The sequence below is a fragment of the Mobula birostris genome, chromosome 26 (assembly GCF_030028105.1).
Source record: "Mobula birostris isolate sMobBir1 chromosome 26, sMobBir1.hap1, whole genome shotgun sequence".
In the NCBI taxonomy this organism is placed as follows: domain Eukaryota; kingdom Metazoa; phylum Chordata; class Chondrichthyes; order Myliobatiformes; family Myliobatidae; genus Mobula; species Mobula birostris.
Genome location: NC_092395.1, coordinates 14,420,881 through 14,444,750, shown reverse-complemented (window position 1 = coordinate 14,444,750; position 23,870 = coordinate 14,420,881). Strand labels below are relative to the sequence as shown.

The 23,870-nt window shown below is 38.4% G+C and overlaps 1 protein-coding gene across 2 annotated transcripts in view; it reads right to left on the bottom strand.

Annotated features, from left to right (window-relative positions):
• The window catches only part of polrmt (polymerase (RNA) mitochondrial (DNA directed)), an 83,863-nt gene that overhangs the window by 5,120 nt on the left and 54,873 nt on the right, over window positions 1–23,870 (bottom strand). For both annotated transcript variants that reach the window (XM_072244604.1, XM_072244605.1), the window contains exons 12-17: window positions 21,246–21,368; window positions 20,163–20,342; window positions 14,570–14,656; window positions 10,746–10,859; window positions 5,756–5,808; window positions 435–533 (exon numbers count right to left, since the gene is read on the bottom strand). In XM_072244604.1, coding sequence (XP_072100705.1) covers window positions 435–533; window positions 5,756–5,808; window positions 10,746–10,859; window positions 14,570–14,656; window positions 20,163–20,342; window positions 21,246–21,368 — 656 coding nt within the window. The remainder of the gene's footprint in view (window positions 1–434; window positions 534–5,755; window positions 5,809–10,745; window positions 10,860–14,569; window positions 14,657–20,162; window positions 20,343–21,245; window positions 21,369–23,870) is intronic.

Genomic DNA, 23,870 nt, shown 5'->3' with positions numbered 1-23,870 from the left:
TAGAGAACCAACTCATCAGTATAGATTTGAATAAACAAACTTCTGTCAGCAGGAATGAAAGGCAAAAAGCCACCTTCTGCAAACGATGACTGATAACAAATCACTACATTTTTGTCTGTTGGCTGAAACCTGTATAAAGATCGTTGGAGCATGAAGTCATCAATTTTAATTTTACAAAAAAATACTTCTACACCACTATGTATGTATAACTTCTGAAGGAACCTACAGGACTCAAAGGTCTGTATTGATTTTCGTACAGGGTGGTTTGCTTATCTTACTGCAGCAAAATATAGTTATTAGATGGATGAAAATGTTAAGATTTGTAAGTGAATTTCATAACTTAAGGATTCATAAGCATCAGATGTTTTAAAATGAGCTTACAGAAATGAGTTCAAACATTTCAGCAGTAGTAAGGTTGTCAGTCAATACCTTACCTGTAACAATAGAGTGCTGTTAACATCATATGAGTTGAATCAAGAGAATGAATGAAGTTTGGTGGAAAAGCATTCTTCTGTTTGACTGTGTCAGGTTGCCTGTAGCAAACATCAAAACTATATGGTCAGAATTTATTTTAGACTGTGACCCATTTGATGTTAGAACATGCAATTGAATCAATTCTCAGCAGCAATAAAGGTTGCAAATTACACATATTACCCGACATCATAATCAACAGAATTCAATGATGATCTTAAATCTATTCATAGTACATGAAAAGATACATTTACAGCTTTCCCATAAACCTTGAGCTTATTTCTTGTCACCTTTTTGCGACATCCATTTATGAAAATAAGTATGGTAGTGAAAATGCATAAACATTTTTAGTGGCAAAAATGTATTTCAATAGTTAAGTGTGGTAAAGGGCCCCCTAAAGTGTAAATGGATTCTTGACCTCACAATCTACCTCATTATGACATTGCACCTTATCGTCTGCCTGCAGTTCATTTCCTCTGTAACTGTCACAATTTATTCCGTATTACTTTGCCTTGTGCTACCACAATGCACTGTTATAGAAGAAATGACCTGTATGAATGGTATGCAAGTTCACTGTATCTCAGTATGTGACGATAATAAACATTGAACCAATCATATTCCATGCCTGTAGGAACAAAGCACCTCCAAAATGGGAGGAGGCCACAAGTTACCTAACTGCTGTCAAACACTAACATCCCAGAAAAGTGCTGCCAATCTCTAGATCAGGGGTTCCCAACTTGAAATCCTCAGTTAATGGTAGGAGTCCATGGCATACACAAGGTTCGGATCCCCTGCTTTAGGTGCACCATCTATGTGGTAAAACTCGGGACAAATTCCACCTCTTTGCACTGATAACAGACACCGGTGAGCTTTTGGATATCTTGTTGTGTGCACCACCTTCTTTACTAATGCTGAGGGATAAAGATGAAAGGCTTATGTGAAGATTTTTCAATTTTCAAAGCTTGCTAAACTTCAAACTTCTGTATCTAACAATAAAAATTTATTTAGATTTAGTCATTCTAAATCAGCCATGATAAAGGATTGTGAATCCTAAGACTGTCCATTCTCCAACTCACTTGGACCAACACTAGAGGGAAACTGCTTGGGTTCTGTTGAAGAATACGATCGTCCTATCAAAGAACATTATTAATTACAACACCATCTTCAGCTTAAGACAATTTAATTTAGAGATAAAGATGTTAACCACGTAAATCAACTGGGTTTTGGGTTTGCAGAAATGAATGCTAACCACAGATCTTTAAAAAAAATTAAATCCCCACCACAAATAATAAACTTGACCAATGTATATTCATGTGGAATGAAATAGGTATTTTTAGTTACTTTTATCTAAATGAAAGAGGATGCAAGTCAGGAAATGTTACAATCCACAGGGGACCTAGTGCAGTAACATAACAGCGCACTGATTCATAGTAATCAAAAACAGAAGCACAGGCCAGGGACACAGAAGATCAAAGGACTGAAATGAAGTCAAAACAATGTGAAGAATTGCAGCAGAAACTAGAGCTAATACATTGGACAATATACGCCAGTTGAGATTGAAATAAATGAGTACACTATGAATGCAAACATTTTAGTGCAAACCAGTGCATATTTTTATAATTGAAAATAAATCACCCTGTATAGTAAACAATTAATCATTTTGGAATTCACACTGGTACTATTTTAGTTGACAGTTTGACAATTTTAACCATTAACAAAAAGCGATAATATCTTCATGGACTAAGGCACTGAATAACTCACATCAACATTCCCTTCCTCTGCCTAGATTTTAAGGCAAACCTTTGCATTTAAATGAAGCCATCAAAGTCCAGCTTGGGAAATTGCACTAAATCAAATCAACATTGCTACTTTCACATTTCATGTTACAGCCAAGCAGAAAACACTCCACAAAAGTAAGTCACAAAACACGAGAAAGTCTGCAGATGCTGGAAAATCAAAGCGACACACTCAAAATGCTGGAGGAGCTCAGCAGGCCAGGGGGCATCTATGGAAAAGAGTAAACTGTTGGCATTCCGGGCGCAGATCCTTCTTCAGGACTCATGAAGGGTCTCGGCTCAAAACTACTCTTTTCCAGAGATGCTGACAAGCCCACTGAGCTCCTCCAGCATTTTGTGTGTGCTGCTTTGGATTTCCAGCATCTGTAGATTTTCTCTTGTTTGTGACTGCAACATTAGTTGGTCTCTAATATTTGAGGTGAAGATTTATGACTGTACCTGAGTACAGCAAATACCTAAAACCTGGGTGAACTGAAGGCCAGATCTGTGAGGGAAACAATCATACTCAATTTGTATAAAAGGAATTATTTCAGGCATGTGCTCTTCTTGGCTTCTTTTCTGATATTCTGATCCATGCTGAGTAGCTCAAGGCATTCTTGGTAAGTCTTATGAGTGCACTTAGCAGCACTGATATGAAGTTGTTCTACTCTACTACGATGTAATGGACATGGTGCAAGTGCGACTGATTCAGAATTGGCTGCACACTGAGAATGGAGTGAAACAAAGAAATTGCACTACCAGCAGGAGGCAATCTCACACTGTTTTAGCTAGGGGTTGGGTTGGATCTCTTCACAAATGAGCTCTGCAACAATGATAAACTATAGTGCAAATGGGGTGAGTGTGGATGTCAAACTTTTGATCAAATACCATGCCAGTAACTTACAAGAGGTAGAAGACCATGAATGTCACTGGCAGGCTTAAATAAAATGAAGTTAAGTACAGTGCTGTGAATTTTTCAGTTGCATATTACTGCCCCATAGGCTTGTACTGACATTTCCAATTTATATTCAATTAGTGGCTGTATTGTGCTGTAGGGGCACATCAAAATGCTTTCACTTCAGGTCTTTACAGACAGCGTACATAAATAATTTCCTACCAATAAACCTTAAGTTGATCTTTAAAAGATAAAAATATTGACCAAAATTTGCAATTCTCTTCTTTTATTAGAACTGGGAAAGAATTACAGAAGATTGTCAGTGGCAGTAAGTAAAATAAAGAGACAGAAGTCAAAATTATAGGTGAATACAGAAAATCTTTGAATTTCTTTTGACAATTCAGCATACTTGCTAACTAGAGGGATAATACAGTAAGTCTGATAAATTTATTCACAATTATCACAATGCCAGTGCCTTTATTTAAAAAGTAGATTCTGTTGAAGATTCAACTTGGAAATGAAAATGTCAATCAAATAGAGGTGCCATGGTGGTAGAAAGATACAATTTTACTTTTAATAATCTAGGATTGCTTGATAATCAACAAGAGCTACACTCAGGATTTCATAGATAGAAAATAGCTTTGGAACAAAAAACATTATTTTGGTCTTATTCTTTTCCAGCCCAAGAATTGACACTTGAAAACTTCCTAATTGAAGTGTATTCACATGCACTGCACATCCATATATTCAATCCTGCATAGGTAACAAGAATGTTATAAGCATTAATAACTGACACTTTTCAAACTAGGCTTCAGCTGGAAGCCATTTTATTGAGCTCTACATGAGAAGAATGAAACACAAATTGGAGGAGATGAATCAATACTTTACTCATTGGATCAACAAGTCAAATGTTCCCAGATTTTTATGCTCAATTTACAAATAATGGAGGATTTCAGTGATTCACACAATCAGGGTGTATCAGTCTCTCAAAATAAGATGCAAACACTAGGACACTTTAAGGGTATAACTGAGTGCTGTGCCTAAATTATCAATACAGCAATAAAAGTTAACTAATTAGGTTTTTGATACTTGTTGGGGATTAAATGTTTGTACTGAAAGTCAGTGTCACATAACTATTGGCCCTTCTTCAAATGTTTAAATATGAACAATGAACAAAACTTATGTTTAGATGCTTTCTAATAATACAGGCAAAAGTGTTAGAAATACCATATTATCAGCCATCCATTAGCAAAGTGGGTTATTAATTCTGAAGGTACAATAAACTTCCCTCTTTTGATATGAAAAGTTGCAAAATATTGAAAAGCCCAGCAAATCAGATAGGGGTTTTATTTATCTAACAATCTTTAACCAGAAAATCGATAAGTATGCTAACATTTTAATTTACTATCATGTATATTTAAGTATTGAATGTTGTAACAGTGTGTTAAATACAGCTTTAAGATGAGCTGCCCAGATAGGGCCAAAGAGTACCAAATCTTCAATCACAGAAGTGTAAGATGATGCATTTGGCAAATAAGGCAAGGGAATACACAGTAACTAGGAGGATACTAGGAGGATAGTGTAACAAATATACTGATATATATAGTGATATGAATATCCACAGATCAATGAAATTAGTTGGGCAATCCAATAAGGTGATTTCAAAGTCATTTAGGACACATGCCTTTATTAAGTGAGACATTGAATATAAGGAGTGTAAAATTATACTTGAGCTTACCTGAGAAACTGGGCCATGGCCAGAGAGGTGCATACAACTAGCACAATATAAGAATATGGTGAAAGCTGCAGAGGACGACCCAGTACCCGAAGTACAGATTCAACCCTGATCTCAGATGCTGACCGTGGGAGTTTGCATGTTCTCTCCATGAGTGTGTGGGATTCCCCTATGTGCTTCTGTTTCCTCCCACTTACCCGAAAGACCTGCAGGTTGGTTGGTTCATTGGCTACTGTAAACTGCTCCTGGTATGTAGGTAGGTGGATAAATCTAGGAGGTTAGAATGCGGGGAGAATAAAATATGGGATCAATGTAAATGGGTTGATGGGTGGCGCAAACTTGGTGGGCTGGAGGACCTTTTCCATGCCGCTTCTCTCCATGACAATGAGAATTCTGGGATGGAGAGCTTCAATTACAAGGTGAAACTCTAATCAGGTTGCTTCCTTTGGAACAAAAGAAGATGAGAGGAAAACTACATAAAACTCTCAAGGCCTAAATAAGATGAAAAGGGAATACCAACTTATCCAAACAGAGGTCAATTACTTTGTGAAATAAAATTGAGGTAATTCTTTTTTACTACCCAAGAATGATACACATTTTGGGCTGCCTGCTTGAAAGAATGTGATGGAAACAGAAACTCTCATGTGCTTGAAAAATTCATGGATAAGCACATAAGTGCCTGAACACATGCGCTGACATCTGCTGTGTACAATGCTTTTTTTTAAACTTGGGTTCAGTAACTACTTTGAGCATTAACCTTTGAATCTACATGATGGGAGCCTAAGTACACTGTCTTACATTTAAGTTTAAATGCAGATACAATTAAACCTTCAATTTCTATAACTAAAGGACTTCAGTAGAAAAAAGTGAAACACTTACTGAGTTGCATCATGGCTTATCTGCATCTTTAAGTTCTGAAGGCTGCTTCTGAGCTGTAAAACATAATTCAATATTTTCAGCGATTAAAGAATATAATTCCAAAATCTAGAAAATTGAAACTTCAGTTTATGTATTCCATTATATTGCATTTAAAATACTACTTTAAAATTGTACTAAAATTGAGCTGTAAACTAATAAACCCAATAGAACCCAAGCTGTAAATCTATATTTTTAAGGAAAAATCATTAAGTTTGAAATATTAGTCTGTATTTCATTCAGTTTTGACCAAAGCTTTCTAGAAATGAAGATGTGTTTAGATGCTGCACTCTTCCTAAGAAACTGTTGTGACACTCATTCAAGAAGCCTGGCTGGGAGTTATATAAAAAAAAATTTGCATGTATCAGCTAAAACTAGAAGTGCAAATAAATGTAATATTCTTTTATTTACAAATAGCTCAGCAACACAAACTAGTTTCATACCTGAAGAATGGGGAATTTGAGAGGAACAGCACCTAAGTAAGTTAGTGGCTTCCAAAGAAGGTATAGGAAGGGAGGGGTGGAATAAAGGAAAAGAAAAGGGGGCAAAACTGAAAGCTAAATAATCTTGTAAGGAAACATTCAATCATCCTTAGTTACATCAATATATTTACAGTAATGTGCAGCAGCCTCAGGTAGAGTGCCTAAGACATTTGTACTGTACTCTATTTGTCAATGTGGAGCGGACAGCAAGGTTGTAATTCTGCTGGGAGCAAATGGTGTTGGGAATTGCAAAGGTGGAGTGCGACGGGAGGAGTACGGAACAGGTGACAGGCGTGCTGAGGTGGTGGGTGGGGTGGCGCAGGAGTAGGCACACCCAACCCTAAGACACCAAGCAAGGTCATCTGATTCCAAACAATTGGTTTATTGATTATTAGAGAATGTCTCTCTGGTGCCTCCCATTCCCTCCCCTCTCCCTTCCCTTTTTCCCAACCACGATTCCCCTCTCCCTGCCCCATTTCCCAGTCTGTAAATAATAGAGACCCATATCAGAATCAGGTTTATTGTCATTAAATATGTCATGAAATTTGTTTTTTTGTGGCAGCAGTACCATGCGAAAGTTTTAGGCTCTCTAGATATGTGCCCAAGACTTTTGCACAGCACTGTACTTTTGATTGCCCATGTTTTAATCAGATAACAACTATTTCTTAAATATAACAATAAATCATTTGTTATTTGGATGTTTTTATTCATTTATTGCAATCTATTCCATTTAGCAAGTGTCACCTTCAAGAGAGGATAATTATAAACATTCCCTTTCTTGAAATAGATGTTCTTGAATTTCAAACATAAATAAAAGATTTTCATTTAAAATAGGTCATTGGTTAATGCTGTATCAAATTCTGACAGCAATGTCAAAATATCATACACTGATTACATTAAATTCCACAATGCAAAGCTGAAATTTTGTTGCTTTGTTCAGTAACTAAGGGCAACACTCTGGCAACAGTCCATCATGTACAACCCAATATATTGGACTACACTTCAAAGTAAATTTTTATCATATGGAAGTTAAACACTAATGTAATACAGTTTGCTCCCAACCCCCCCTCCCCCCCCAAGTGTTCTTTATCTATAACAAGTGAGATTGTCAGTGCCTAAATCTCAGCTCCAGTGTTGCGCATTGAGGGCAAAATCCATAAAACAAATCAATCTGTTTATTATTGCTCAAAAAATGAGAAAGGTATAAATGTCACCAAAGTGGCCCATGAGCATTAAGATTAGAAGTGAAATGCTAAAAGTCAATAACTTGATTATCCCATCTAAAAATAATCCTAGGTCTGATTTACAATTTTGCTACATAATAAATTAAAACACAAAAGTCATAATCTGCTTTTCTAATTTGCACAAGCCACTATGATTTGTCACAGCATGGAGGAGGGACGACTGAGCGATATTACACCTGAATTTGAAGGGTCTCATGATGGGGAAAGAATTAACCTAAGTTTTGCAATAGAAATTATGATGAGGAAAAAAAGTAATCATAATATTAGAAAGAAAATAAGACATCGATTTCCAAACTGATAATAAGCTGTTCCTTGAGAGGACATGCCATAAAACTGCCAACTATAGACAGTAAGTCATGGCTGGGGTGTTTTGGAGTGAATTAATTTTTGGTGTTAAGCAATATCTGCTGCTCAAAGCCTCCCTAAAGAGGATGTGTCTTTGCAGGGGAATCTCAAACTAGGGTTTTAAACAAGCAGTTATCTATTTTAGACAGAAATGGGGCATTTCTCTCCCTTTCTTTCTCTCTCTCTCAGGTCATGTGTCTTTGGAATACTCTTCTTAAAGCAGATTTTAATACTTCTAAGGCTGAGGTTGATAGGTACTTTAATAAGCATGGAGATGAAAGTTTAACACGTGGAGTTGATATAACAATTGGATCAGTCTGCTTCTCCTCCCAATTCATATGTTTGTATAGTTTACTTAATCTCCTCATTTGAAATAAGACCCTACAAAACCTTAAATTTATCAATAAGTACCTGTAAAAACTTTTATTTTTATTTTGCATATTTGATCACTGTGCATTTTTCCAGAATGAGGTTTATACAAACACTGGAAGGACTACCTCATGATTCCAGTACAATGAATATGCTAATACACACATATTGATTAATCAGCTCATCTCCAGTGTTATGGAAGCTGGACTGGTGACTGCACTCCCACTCTAACTCTTACCAGAACTCACCCTTGAAGACCCAACTACAGCTTTCTTGAAATCCAGTCAACACTTACTAACTTACCTCAAGAAGAAGATGAAGCTTAGACAGATATACTTAGCTTTTATGAAATAGTTTTAAAAATCTCAGCTTCAGATAATGCTGCTGCAATAAAATTTGGTCTTTTGGAGCATTAGCAATTCCTATCAACAATCAACATTTTTCATTAAATAATGTGCATCAAACATTAAAGTGCCCTGAGGTGTTGAAAACCCTCACAGCACTTTAAGGCATGACTGGATGATTGGGGAAAGGAAAAATATTAGCTGTTCCTTTTGAGTGGCAAGATAGGCTGGAACATCCTATTTTATTTGTATTCATCTTTTGATTCCATGGAAAATGAGTACTTCACTCAAAGGAGGTATTGTTTTCCTCCTGAATATGAGCATGCTGTGTATATTAGTAGGTAATCATACCAAGTGAAAATTTAAAGCCAGACCCGTATCTGTCCACATGCTTTATATTGCAGTTAGGGACGGATATACTAGCTCATTTTCATCTTCTTAAAGTAATGTTCCCAACTTTTTTATGCCATGGACCAAGCAAAAGGTTTGTGGACCCCGGGGTGGGAACCACTGTCTTAAAGCAAGACATGTGGCTAATTATATACTCTAGTCCTTGTTCTATCTGACTGAGTTAAAGGTAATTCTACTAAAAAATGAATCTGGGGCTGTCTAGTTGTAAAGTTCATTGTATACTTTCACTATGAGCTGAACTATAAGAAGCACTGGGTTAACTGACAAAAGGTCAAATTAAATAATCCAAAATCTGATTAACAATCTTAGAAATAAGAATCTTGAAATGGATTTATTAATATATGGACAAAAATAGCAAGTCAAAAGATGTATCAATTTTTGCAATAGAAACATCTTGCATAACTCAGTAGGTTGGTTTGGTTAGGTTATTCTTAAAGGCAGATAAGAACATTTCAACAAAACCAATCAACTATATCTCAGAAACATGTTGCCTTTAAAAATGTCCAAGTAACTTGCATAAATAATTTTAACTTTGAAAGTAAGACTTTTGGAAGTAAATTTGTCAGATTATAAAATCTTAACTGATACTTATAGAGCTTGGAGCAATCCAAATAGTTCATTCCCCTGATCTCCCCCCTTTGACCTGTAGCTTTCCCCAGATAATTATTTATTTTTTTTTTGAAACTTACCATTATATCTGCTTCAACCATTTTTCAGGCAGCACAGTCTAGAATTCACTATTAAAAAAAATGTTTCCTTGCGTTGCCCCTGGTACTTGTTTAAATCTGTCCCTTGCCCACCGCACACAATTTTTTTTTGGCTAATCTATCAAGATGATTGAAATTCTGAATCAAATCAACTCAGTCTTCTCTGTCCCATGCAGATCAACTCTAGTTTCTCTCAATCTTGAAGGTCACAGCATCCTAAAGTTAGATGCTAGGCATTCAAAACAATGTTGTGGTTGATGACTAGTGTTTTTGAGAAGATTTAGTACAACTTTTGTTGCCTTAAACTTGATGTCTCTATTAACAAGGTCAGTATCTGACAATGATGGCACCCTATATGGACAGAATGTCTGAACCAGATCAGATGAAGGGCCTCTGCCAATACATGCACCTCTCTCCAGTCTCATTTCTGGTTTATATTGGCTTCCATCATTTTTTCAACCACTATTAAATTACTGTGCAAAAGTCTCTGGCAAATTTATATAGCTGGTAAGTCTAAGACCTTTATAGAGTACTGTAGTAGTTTTATGCATTGCACTGTACTTCTGCCACAAAAAAAAAATCAAATTTCATGACATATCTGAGTGCTGATGAGCCCGATTCTAATATGGATCTCTATCATGGACTGAGTGAGAAGGCGGCAGGGAAAGGGAAATCATGGTTGGTCTGTAATGATCAATAAGCCAAGTGTTTGGAATCAAATGACCTTGCCTGGTGTCTCAGAGCTGGGTGTGTCTGCACCCTTGCCACCCCCCGGACCCAACTGCCTCTGGCACCCCTTCTCTGCCACCTCTCCCACACCCTACCTATGGTAATACACCATTTACCATAGTTGTGGTTAAACAAAGAAATCTTCTGAACTGATTTACAGATGTTATGAACATACTGTACTGTTCAATGAAAAAGGAACTCACTCCTAACCAAAAGTGAAAACAGTTAAATCTTAAGATTAGGATAGATAGGATAACCTTAGATGTTTATGATGATGAGAAGATTTAGTCAGGCCGATAGATAATGTTGAGTGTAGTACTTACTAATGTAGTTCTGGTCCTGTGGTATGGTTGTACGATTGGCAAACCAAGTGGAGTCACCCACTCTACTGAGCTTCCTGATTGTGCGATTAGTCGGGCACTTTCTGTTAGCCAGTCCTAAAGGCAAAGGAAGAATTTACATGAAAAGTACCTAAAATACACGGGAGCATATAATTACTAATAGCAACTGTTTCCTGTTGTTATACGCCAATCAGCTTCTCGAGCCTGGTCTGTCATTCAGTAAGATCATGGATGAACTTCTCCCTCAATCCTTAGTTGCCTGATCTATTCCCCATATGCCTTTTAATATCCAGAAATGTATCAACCTCTGTTTTGAATATATTCAATGACTGAGCCTCTGCAGTACTCTTCAAGGATTCCCAACCTTTTTTATGCCATCTGAAAATAAATCTCAAATATCAATGATGTGTTAATTGAGGGGTCTGTGGACACCAGGTTGCAAACCCCTGTCTTAAACTATTCCAAAGAATCACCACTCTCTGACTGAAGAAATTCCTGTCCTAAGTGGCCTGGTTCTTACCTTGAGACAGTAACGCCTTTGTTCTAGACTCCTTTGCCTGAGGAATCATTCTTCCTCTATTCATTTTGTTGATTACCTCTGAGAATTCGACTGCAATGCTTTGGAGGAAGTTTTGAAGACAGGGCATTGATATGAAAAATTAACTTTGCTTGCCTCTCTCCAGATGCTGCATGACCTGCTTCGTGTTTTTATTTTAGTAAACGACTTCATTACTAGCTCATCCTCAGGGATTTTAAAATGCAAAATTTGTCACATAAGATATTGTATCTAGACAGTCTGGGAATGCTTATCCACTGCATCGTTCAAGTAAGAAAAAATCCAATTCTACAGCAACCTATAAATCACAGTATAAGTGACCGACTAAATGTTTGGATTCCTAAAAGAATTTGGTTGTATTGGCAAGCACTATGGCAATGAGGCAATTTGGAAAGGATTATATGCAAATATACATACATATATATATATATATTTATATTTTTTATAAAAGAAACTGAATATTGCTCTTTTTTTAACATTGTTAGTGATTTTCAGAATGCACAAACTAGGTGGTGGATTGTTAACAACATCTTATAGACTCATAGAAACATGCAACACAGAAACGAGGATTTTTAGCTCATCTCAGCCAGGTCAGAGGCGATGCCACTCTAAGCTGACCCCACTTGCCTGCATTATGCCTTTCCTGTCCAAATATCATCAAAATGCCTTACAAGGCGTGAAACGAAAGACTGTGTGGCATGCCACTCCTCACACAGACAGTAGGTGGCCGTTGACTCACAAAGAGTTCATCCGCCCTTTGACAGGTTTTGTGTTTAGTCCTGCTGGGTACCTACACGCCCTCCTCCCTGGTTAACCGAAGTGCACCAGGGGGTGTGCCGGTTCAGTCGCCGACAACCCGACCCAAGACAGGTAGTGCCCACGATACTAATGCAAGTCGACATCGATGACGGCCCATTCACCATTGAGGAACTGAAGAAGTCTAAATATGCACTCAGACAGGGCAGGAGCACTGGACCAGATGGGATACCACCAGATGCCCTGAAGAACTGCGACCTGGATGACATCTTGCTGGACATATGTAATATAGCACTGATGAAAGGTGACAAACCAGAACAGTGGTCACTCTCAAACATCATCCCAGTCCTCAAATCTGGATCCCTCACAAAGACAGATAACTACCGCGGTATCAGCTTGACCTGCATCTTAGCAAAGCTGTACAATCGGATAATCATCTTGAACAGGATTCGCACCACCATTGACCCTAAGCTAAGATTCAATCAGAATGGTTTTCGGCAGAAGCGCACAACAGTAAAGCAAATTCCTGCTCTCCGTAGGATCATCGAGGAAGTCAAGAAGAACAACCTACCAGCCATGCTACCAGCTACCAGCCCTCCCAAGACTATGGTCAACACGCTCCTAGAAGATAGCGGCGCGGCTAATGTAGATGAACTGAACACACTGATGAGGGAGAAGGAGAAGTGGAGAGTCCGTCATCCTGCCCGATGCTGGCCTCCTAGGCCTGAGTCGACGTAGTAGTAGTAGTGGTAGTCCAATATTGTATTTGTATCTCCCTCCACTACCTGGGGGTGGCACAGTGATTAGCATAATGCTTTATAATGCCAGCGATTGGATTTCAATTCCCACTGTCTGTGAGGAGTTTGTAAGTTTTCCACATGATTGCATGGGTTTCCCTGGTGCTCTAATTTCTTCCCACATTCCAAAGACGTACAGATTAGCAAGTTGTAGACAGGTTACGTCACCAGAAGCATGGTGACACTTGCAGGCTGCTCCCAGTACATCCTCGGTCTGTGTTTGTCATTAATGTGAAGGATGCAATCCACAATGTGTTTCTACGTACATGTGACAAATAACCTAATCTTTACAACTTCTGACACCGAACTCCAGATACTCTACCACCCTTTGTGTGGTGCACTTTCCCTTTAGATATCCCTTCAATTTCACCTGTCTTAAAGTTGTGCTTTCTCATTCCAGGCTTCCCTGCCCTGGGTAGATGTGATTGTATCTACCTTTTCCATGCCCCTCATAACTTTATAAATCACTCTTCAGCTTCCTATATTTCAGTGAGAATAAACACAGCATATCTAATCTCTTCTTCTAACAACTCCTCCATTCCAGGAAACATCCTGCCACATCTCTTCAAGAGAAGAGTTAGATTGATCTTAGAAGATCGGCACAACATTCTGGGTCAAAGGGCCTGTACTGTGCTGTAGTGTTCTGTACATGTTCTATGACTCTATTGTTATCCCATCCTTCCTGCAGTGTGACAAGCAGAACTGTCCAGAATAATACAAGAGTAATCTAATCACTACCGGATGGAAGGGTGCTCCTTCCCTCTGCTAGCCTGCAGATCACCCTTGGGCAAGGTGAGGCAACCTGCTTAGCTCCGCCACACCACCCCCAATCAGAAACGTGTGAAGCCGTGGGAGCAGGTGGTGGATTCATCACATGAGCAGCGGTGCATACCACAAGTCCTGGTTATGCGACCACTGACGCCAGGCAGACGATATCTGAAGAGTATTGATATTGGGTGGGTTCACCTGCCTTGTAAAGACACTGCCCAGAAAAAGGCAATGCTGAAAAAAAATTGCCATGACCACGATTGTCCTTGGAAAGACCACAATTGCCTTCGTCATACAACATGGTATATAAAGAACAAACAAGTCTAATGTTTTGTCATCCAATCTCTAAATTGACATTGAACTCATGAACATTACCTCACTACTTCTTAATATTTCTGTTCTTGCACTACTTATTTTAACTATTTAACATACACACACACAAATACAGGATTTTAAAACATACTTATTGTTGTACAGCTGCAAAGTTATGCCAGTGATATTATACCTGATTCTTATCTTCAAAAATTGCTCCAAGCAAAAACTGACAGAGGAGCTCAAAGACACAATATTATAGCTCAAACAGAACCAAACAATATGATCATATACTTCCAAATAGATCATGAATACTCAGCACCAAAATTATGAATAAGTTACCTAATTTGGAAAAGAAGTTCATTCCTAACAAAACTGAATTTAAGAGCTGTTTCGTTTCTAGCTTTTACATTATTTAACAGAAATAATTCTATCAAGAAAGCAGTTTTTAAAAAAGAAATATTTTCATTTTTGATTAAATATCAAGTTCAATCAAGCGACAGTCAAAGTCAATGTACGTGCTAAAATGTTAAAACATTTATCTTCCATATTGATATATTTGCTTATTGTTTAGAACTGATCATAGTTATCAATATAACTGTATTTAGTGAAATTACCTGAATTTCCCTGGTACCAGTAAACATCTCCTTTAAGCTGTTAAACACTTGGTGCACCAAGTAATATGAAGCATCCCACACATATTCCTGAAAATTAAATTAAATACAATTATTGTAATTAATTTTGCACTTTCAATATTGAAGTCAGTACATAGAACAAAAGTCCTGTGAAGTACACACTGGAGACCCATCATTATTAAAGGAATGTAAAGAATTAGCCATTTGATATTATTTAACAAATGGAATTTCCCCACCATGAATTTTATAAAAGACATTTTGTTTTGAGGATAAAACATACAAATAAAAATTTAATTGCATTTTAGTTATACAACGTAGGTATTGCACACAAGATAAAGTGTTATATTTTTATAGGCTAGTTCTCTTACACAGTGCCTGGAGAATGAGCTGTTTCTACTCCAGTTCTGTGGGATCTGACATATTGGGCTGAGCTGGAGCCCCACACTCCACCTGAGGTAAGCCAGCTGATACCTGAAAAGACCTACAGGTTCATAGTTTGTGAGGTAATGGGCTCCTTCTGCTGTTTACACTGGGCTTCATGTGCTTCTGACACATGGGGACAAGGCCCTCTATGTGATGCTCAATTTGTCTTCCGTCTTTGAATGGGCCAGGGATTCCTGACTGTCACTCAGGTTTTTGCAACTTCTGAAGAAAATGTTGCATCTTTGAGTGGACCAAATTACCATGTTAACAGAGAAAGGCTTTGGACAGAGCTGAAGTCTAGTGTCCGGTATTCAAATGTCATTGCTTGACTAATACAATCAACCAAATGTTACTGGACCTCAATGACAGAAATAGTAGCTGGTGGACTGGAGGCAGTGTTGGTAATCCCTCTGATGCTTGCTGTAGGCAGTTCTGCAATCAGATGCAATTGGGGTTTAGGAACTGAGGTGAACAATAACTGTCACAGGCGATGATGCAGTTTTACTCGACACTGACCTGCATTCAGATTGGTTCTGTTGTGAAGAGTTGGTTAGGATCACAGCTTTCAGGCAACTAAATTTGAGCAGTGTGCTCCACACTCCTTTGGAATTAATGTCAAAACATTTTACTGAGGTTGAGACAGGCATATATGCAAGTGGTTGATGTTGCTTTGTGCATAGTACATCAAAAGCTATTTTTAGAATCAAAACACCTTTGTTTTGAAGTATTACTTTTGACTAAAATAGATTTCTAATTTTTATATGAAATTGGCTCTTATTGATTTAGTGACACAGTGTGGAATAGGCTGTAGGCCCTTCAAGACACATCCCCCGACAAACCTGATTAACCCTGACCTAATCATGGGACAATTTACAATGACCCATTCAGATCCCTGGTACTTCTTTGGGCTGTGGGGGGACCTGGAGAAAACATACGCATTCTACGGACAGGACGTACAGACACTCCTTACAAAATGGCGCCAGAATTGAACTCCAAGCTCTGGGATGCCCTAAGCTGTAATAGCATTGCACTAACCGCTATGCTACCGTGGCATCTATATAACAATGTCAGAAACATGCTTTATTTTTGGAGCAATTTCTTATTTTAATACCCTTTCTAGAAAAGACTGGAAAAATAAAGAAAAAAAAATACAAGATATATAACCCTCCATTCCACAAGGGAACCTTGAAAAGAAGAATAGAATAATAAACGGTCCGAGGGTTTTGAAATCTGATTTGCCTTGCAACTTATACACACAAACTACTGGAGGAACTCAACAGGCCAGGCAGCATCTATGGAAAAGAGTAAAAAGTCGACATTTCAGATGGAGACCCTTCATCAGGATTGAAAAAAAAGATTAGAAGTCAACTTACAAAGGTAGGGGTGGAGAGGAAGAAGTACATGGTAGTAGGTGATAGATGAAATTGAGAGTGGGGAGCGATGAAGTGAGGTGCTGGGAAGTCAATTGGTGAAAGAGATAAAGGGCTGGAGAAGGGGGAATCTGATAGGAGAGGACAGAAAGCCATGAATGAAAGGGAAGGAGGAGGAGCACCCCAGGGAGGTGATAGGCAAGTAAGGAGATAAGGAGAGGAAAATGGGAATGGTGGGGGGGAGGGAACGACAATTACCAGAAGTTCAAGAAATCGATGTTCATCTCATCAGGCTGGAGGCTACACAGATGGAGTACAAGGTGCTGTTGCTCCAACCTGTGTGTGGCCCCATCGCAGCAATAGGGAAGGCAAGGACTGACATGTCAGAATGGGAATTGGAAGTAGAATTGAATTGGGTGGCCACCAGATCTCACTTTTTTTGAAAACGCAAACAACAGGAATACTGCAGATGCTGGAAATTCAAGCAACACACATCAAAGTTGCTGGTGAACGCAGCAGGCCAGGCAGCATCTCTAGGAAGAGGTACAGTCGACGTTTCAGGCCGAGACCCTTTGTCAGGACTAACTGAAGGAAGAGTTAGTAAGAGATTTGAAAGACTTTTGTGTGTGTGTTGCTCACTTTTTTTGGGTGGATGGAGCATAGGTACTCAGTGAAGCGGTCTCCCAATCTACATCGGGTCTCACCAATATACTGGAGGCCACATTGGGAGCACCGTACTTCTTCCTCTCCTTGTCCCACCTTCTTACTCTGACTTCAAATCTATTTTTTCCAGTCCTGATGAAGGGTTTCAGCTCGAAACGTCAACTGTTTACCCTTTTCCATAGATGCTGCCTGGCCTGCTAAGTTCCTCCAGCATTTTGTGTGTATTACTTCGATTTTCAGCATCTGCAGATTTTCCCTTGTTTGTCTTCCAGCTTTTTATCCTGAATGATATCTATTTTAATAGTCTGGTAAAGTAAGAGTTAAACAGAGATCACACAAATGGTGCTTTATGGGACATTGAATTATGTGAAAATATAGATGAGAAATGTACAAGCACATTAGTGGTTATGAATTCTCTTCACTCACTATTTTGAATTTTCATCCTTTATCTATATCTGTAGAATTCTTACCCTTTGCTTAACTATGAACTGCTCAAACTATCTGTTTGGTTCATTTCAATTACACCTATAACTGGCTCAGTGATACTATATTGAGAGCAAAAAGTCATTACCTAGTAACAAACAGTGAAAATTCTCATAAATAATGTGTTGGCTTGACAATAAAGGCAATGAGTAACTGAGAGACAATGAGTAACTCGAGCATGCAAAAGTCTTCAAGGTGTTCCACTGGCGAGTCCACAGCTTCTGCTGCCTGAGGCTTTTCTCTGCTCGTGGAATTCACAGTTCTGCCTTGGGCCTGGAGCTCAAGCAATCCCACCAGCGATCAAAAGGCGTCTCCCCTCTCCGTAGCACAGCGATCCCACCAGTGATGAAATGACAGGCAGCCGGCGCTCACCATCCGCACTTGCCTTGATTTTTCAATCTCCCTTGTTGCTTTAATTGGCAAACAATGGAAGTTTTAATCAGCGAAATGGAGTTGAACATTGGCTTGTGCCCCATCCCGCAGCCTTCTCGCCATGAAGTTCGCTCACACTGCCTAAGCTTTCTGAAATCCTCTCGGAAACTGCGGAGCGCTGAAACATCTAAGTGATCTCCAAACTGCAAATCACAGGCTCCAACAGTTCCAGAATCACAATCAAGACGAAAAACAAATGTAAAAGACATAAAAGAAGTGAAATATATGGTTTCATGATCTATTCAAAAGATGTCAACCAAAGGAGCATTGCACGTAGGTGCCATCTTAACCAGAAGGAAATTCATTCAGTTGAAAGTCAATGTATTTTGGTGGCTAATTATTAGATTATTCCTCTGGGCATCACAACTGAGAATGATTACAACTCTCATAATTACAATTTAGAAAGCTTTTACTCTTCATATTCAAAGTTAATTCAGATTAAAATTTATTTTGTAAAGGAAATATTACCATCATATTTAATACCTTTATGATCATTATCTGCTACAACAATATCTCATTGATAGATTTGAGCAATTTATGTTTGATGTAGCAAGCATGGATACATCTGATTTATAAGAACAAATTTCTTTTCAGATCATTTATATTTCATTTTTCAGGATGCTAAAAATCAGCATGGGTTTATGGACTCTTTTAAACTGTATTACCCAACTACTTCGTTTACTTTCACTAAAGATGAGACTTCTTAGAAATTCTACTTTGAAACCCAAAACTCTTATTAAAAATCCAAGCAGCATTCCACAAGTCTGAAGGTTCAATAATTATTAGGTTGAAACTGAAGTTGACTGCAGTAGCAGAATTTTATTTCTCTCAGATGTTGATTTGTTTGTCGAACATTTGCATGTGTTTTGGTTTTGCATTAAAATTCACAACCTTTTTTGCTTTTTTTCCCTTTTATATTCCTGTGTACTATATTTCTCACTTTTGATTTAAGAAAGAGCATTTTCCTATTTATGTACTGCTCTAAACACAGTCGGCCCTCCTTATCTGCGGGGGATTGGTTCCGGGACCCCCTGCGGGTACCAAAAAAGGCGGATGCTCAAGTCCCTTATTTAACCTGTCTCAGTGTGGTGGAATTTAGGACCCGGCAGAGCTCGGGACCCGCCGCCCACGGCTTCTGTTCCATTGACGGAAAACAATCACGACTGAAAATAAAGTTGAAATAATAAAGCGAACGGAAAGAGGTGAAACACTACCGGTCATCGGAAAAGCATTAGGCTACAGTCAACGATCGGAACAATTTTAGAGGATACAGTGAGGATAATGGAGCATGTGAAAGGCCCTGCCCTGATGAAAGCTATAATTACTACTAAGCAACACAGTGGTTTAATTATAGAAATACATATGTTTCTTAAGTGTTTTATATACATAGAAAGGTAAAATATATACTGTATACTAAGACAAACGTTTGACTAACTGATGCTAAATAATACCAGATGTACCTGTTCTGACTTACTTATAATACCGAATACAAAGTAAATGCTATGTAAATAGTTGTTATACTGTATTGTTTAGGGAATAATGACAAGAAAAAAAAGTCTGACATGCTCAAACACCAAGTGCTGAACTTCTGGGTTTTCCCAATCCACGGTTGGTTGAACCCGCGCATGCTGGATAAGGAGGGCCAAGATCTAAATACTTCCAAGTTTCAGCATATGAAGCTTTACACCATGTAAGGCTGTATGGTAATGTAGCGGTTAGCATAATGCTTTACAGCGCAAGCAATTAGGGTTAATTCCCATCGCTGTCTGTAAGGAATTTGTATGTTCTCCCTGTGATTGCACAGGTTTCCTCTGGGAGCTCCGGTTTCCATCCACATTCCAAAAGAAGTACGGGTTAGAAAATTGTGGGCATGGTATATTGATGCAGGAAGCATGGTGACATCTTGTGGATTGCCCCCAGAACATCCTTAGACTGTTGGTCACTGATGCAAATGACACACATTCCACTGCATAATTCAATGTTTCGAAGTACATGTGACAATTAAAGCTAATCACTGTCATATAATCTCTAATAATATGCAGGACAACAAAATCCGGAATGTGTGTATAGATTCATCCATTGTGAAATCATTTGTCTATAAAATCAGTTTCAGCTTGTAGAAATGTTTGTTCTTACACTGGAGGAAAAATGAAATAAACGCCAAGACTTTGCTCATGAACATAAAACCATTACATTCTTAATACCTTTGGAAAATCTTCAATCTCCTTCAACCTTTTTTCAATCTGGAGTCGCCCACCAAATTGTGTCACACCATATACCACAGTCATCACAGTCTGTTTCACGACTTTACGACAAATGAAACCTTCTAACACTTGAGCAACCTTTACATTTTTTTCGGCATCCCTTTTTCTAAATCCTTCAACCTGAGGAGAAAAAACTCAAGCTGATTAAATAACATACCACAGGAAAGTATGCTCAACAATCTGTAGTATTGCAAAATATCCCCACTTCAGAAAAAAAATAAGAAACAGATTCCCAGCTGCTCGTGGAGATATTTGCACATCTGACTAAAAACCTGGCCAAGACAGGCTTTATGAAGTACCTCCAAAAGAACAAGGCAGAGAGATGGTGCCAAAGACAACTGATAAGAAATGCTTGCCAAGCTCAAGTGTTAAGCAAGACAAATCAATTTACATTTTTTGAGCCATCCTGATATTCTATTTCATACGTAGGGCTTTAATATAAGATTTGTCCTCCATCAGAAGAATAATTCTTTTTGAAATAGTTATTCAAAGCAATGGAAAGAAGCAATTTTCACGCGATCAGTAAATGTTTCCTTACATTTTATGCATGGCTTACACTTCATCGATGAAGGAAACTACATTAAATGCCATTTGTTGTAATGCATTTTTCCTTTGATCTCCTAAACCCCTACTAAATAGAGGATCATGGATGTCATTAGAAGTCTTACAAAAACTACCTAAAATTTGGAATAATTGAATTCTACTTTTGATGGAACATAACTCTAATTATCTAATATTAACATAACAATGACTTGCTACAGTATCAATAATTTATAATGGGGAAAACAAGCTGATCAGTAATTATATACTACGTATTTTTTAAATATTTCCAAAAGATTCAATTACATATTATCACTGATTTGTAATATTAACATCCTTTTACTTCTATCTAGATGAAAATGTAGTAGACAGATTGTCGGATCTCTTTGGCAGCATGTTGCTACTGCATCACCCACCAGGAAGAGTAAACTGAGAACGACAAACGGGTCACCCATAGGGCACATTCTCAGCTCACCCACTTACCTGCTCTGCCACTTCACTATAGACATCCTGTGGTATCTCACAGGGCATGAGGTTCACAGAGGTTGCACCAATTACATCACGTCCTAGAGCAGCATAGTGTTGCAAACCGTTACAAGACCCGTCCTGGTAAATAATAAAGCATTTCCAATGAATTAAGATTGAATTTTTATTGCACAAGACTATAGAGAATAAGTTTATAAATGCCAAGAATGTCAAATAAAACATCTATTTAAAAGGAAAACAAAAATCAACATTATTGACAAAGTTGGCTTACTTACCTGCCACAAAATCATTGACTAACTGTTTGTAAGTCTGTATCTTTCCAGCTTAGAACCTACCACTTATTCTCCCTGTGGTTACTAGCACTGGATACAAATTCTCCAAAAGTTACAGCAGAGTTCTGTTCCTGAGTACTTTTCACAACTTGAATAGTTCACTAGACGGAAATGTGACCTGCAACTAAGTTCCCCCATGGCAGATGTTGACCACAGCTCTGCAGCAGCACACATCAATCCTGCCGGTCTCCCAAAGGCTTAGTCATATGTACAGGCTGGACACGACTCCCATTGGCCTAAAGCATCTTGAACACCAACGACAAGGTCTGAATAGCAGTGGGACATCAAGTAACATACCAATGAACCCCAAAACAAAAGCTTTAAAAGCAAATGAAGTCCTGTTCTCAGCTCTGTCATTTGCAAAAGCTGATTTTAAAGGAATTCAAAATGTAATAAAAATTAAATAATTCAAAAGTTTCCTAAGTATTAATTATAATTTATTGAAAACAATTCACTAAACAGCCAAAAAGACCAATTAAAGATCATAAACTAAACCATAACATCTGTTTACCATCTCTGATTTAAAATTCATAATTGAAATCAATGGGGCCATGGATTCTCATTGTTTCTAATCAGTCATTAATCAGACTTCTGTATTTGGCAACACGTATGGTGGGCAAGTCCAAGATATCGCTTCCATCCAGATAGGTAGTAAATGCCTGTGCTTCTGGTCCAAAGTGCTGCTGTTCATCAGCACCATCTGGGCCAACACCTCTGAGTAATACTCACTAGTACTAGACCAACACTGACATACTTTTTCAGGATAAAAATTTAAGTAAATACTTTTCAGAATTATACAAAACTTTAAGAATTATGAGCATCAACAGGCCATCTGGTCTTTCCAGCCATCTGACAAGATCATGGCCATTCTGCTGCCTTAGCTCCATTTTCATGCACTGCCCTCTTGATTCCTTTAATGTCTGGAACCTATCAATTTCTATTTTGAACGTATTCAATAATCGAATCTTCGCAATCCTCTGGGATAGAGAATGCCAAAGATTCATGATCATCCAATGAAGAAATTTCTCATCTCAGTCCTAAGTGGCCTACCCTTCATTCTAAGACTAATCCTTCTCTGCATCTAGCCTGCTGAGTCCTGTAAAACTTGTGCAAAGATTACCTTTCATTCTTCTAAACTCTATAAACATAAGAGAAAAATATTTGAGAAAAATAATGGATTTAAAGACCTGGAAGCTAATTTTTGTCACTCTTTGTCACAGATGCTGCCTGACCTAGAGCTAAACAACAGGGAAACAGGCACTTTGGCCCACAAGTCCATGCTGATCATCAAACAACCATTTACATTCATTCTGTATTCATTCTATTTTAATCTGCCTTCAACCCATCAATTTGGTGAATACCAAAGAGAAGTATTCATTGAGGACCTTGCTCACTTCCACAGCCTCCAGGCACATCGTCCCACCTTTATCTCTAATCGGTCCTACCTTCACTCCTGTCATCCTTTTTTTCTTCACATAATTGAAGAATGCCTTGGGGTTTTCCTTTACCCTACTCGCCAAGGCCTTCTCATGCCCCCTTCTTGCTCTTCTCAGCCCCTTCTTAAGCTCCTTTCTTGCTTCCCTATATTCCTCAATAGACCCATCTGATCCTTGCTTCCTAAACCTCATGTATGCTGCCTTCTTTCACCTGACTAGATTTTCCACCTCACTTATCACCCATGGTTCCTTCACCCTATCATTTTTTATCTTCCTCACCGGGACAAATTTATCCCTTACATCCCCGCAAGAGATCTCTAAACATCGACCACATGTCCATAGTACATTTCCCTGCAAAAACATCATCCCAATTCACACCCGCAAGTTCTAGCCTTATAGCCTCATAATTTGCCTTTCCCCAATTAAAAATTTTCCTGTCCTCTTTGATTCTGTCCTTTTCCATGATAATTATAAAGGCCAGGGAGCGGTGGTCACTGTCCCCCAGATGCTCACCCACTGAGAGATCTGTGACCTGACTCGGTTCATTACCTAGTACTAGATCTAGTATGGCATTCCCCCTGGTCGGCCTGTCCACATACTGTGACAGGAATCCGTCCTGGACACACTTAACAAATTCTGCCCCATCTAAACCCTTGGAACTAATCGGGTGCCAATCAATATTAGGGAAGTTAGTCACCCATGATAACAATTCTGTTATTTTTGCACCTTTCCATAATCTGCCTCCCAATCTGCTCCTCTGTATCTCTGCTGCTACCAAGGGGCCTATAGAATACCCCCAGTAGAGTAACTGCTCCCTTCCTGTTTCTGACTTCCACCTATATTGACTCAAAAGA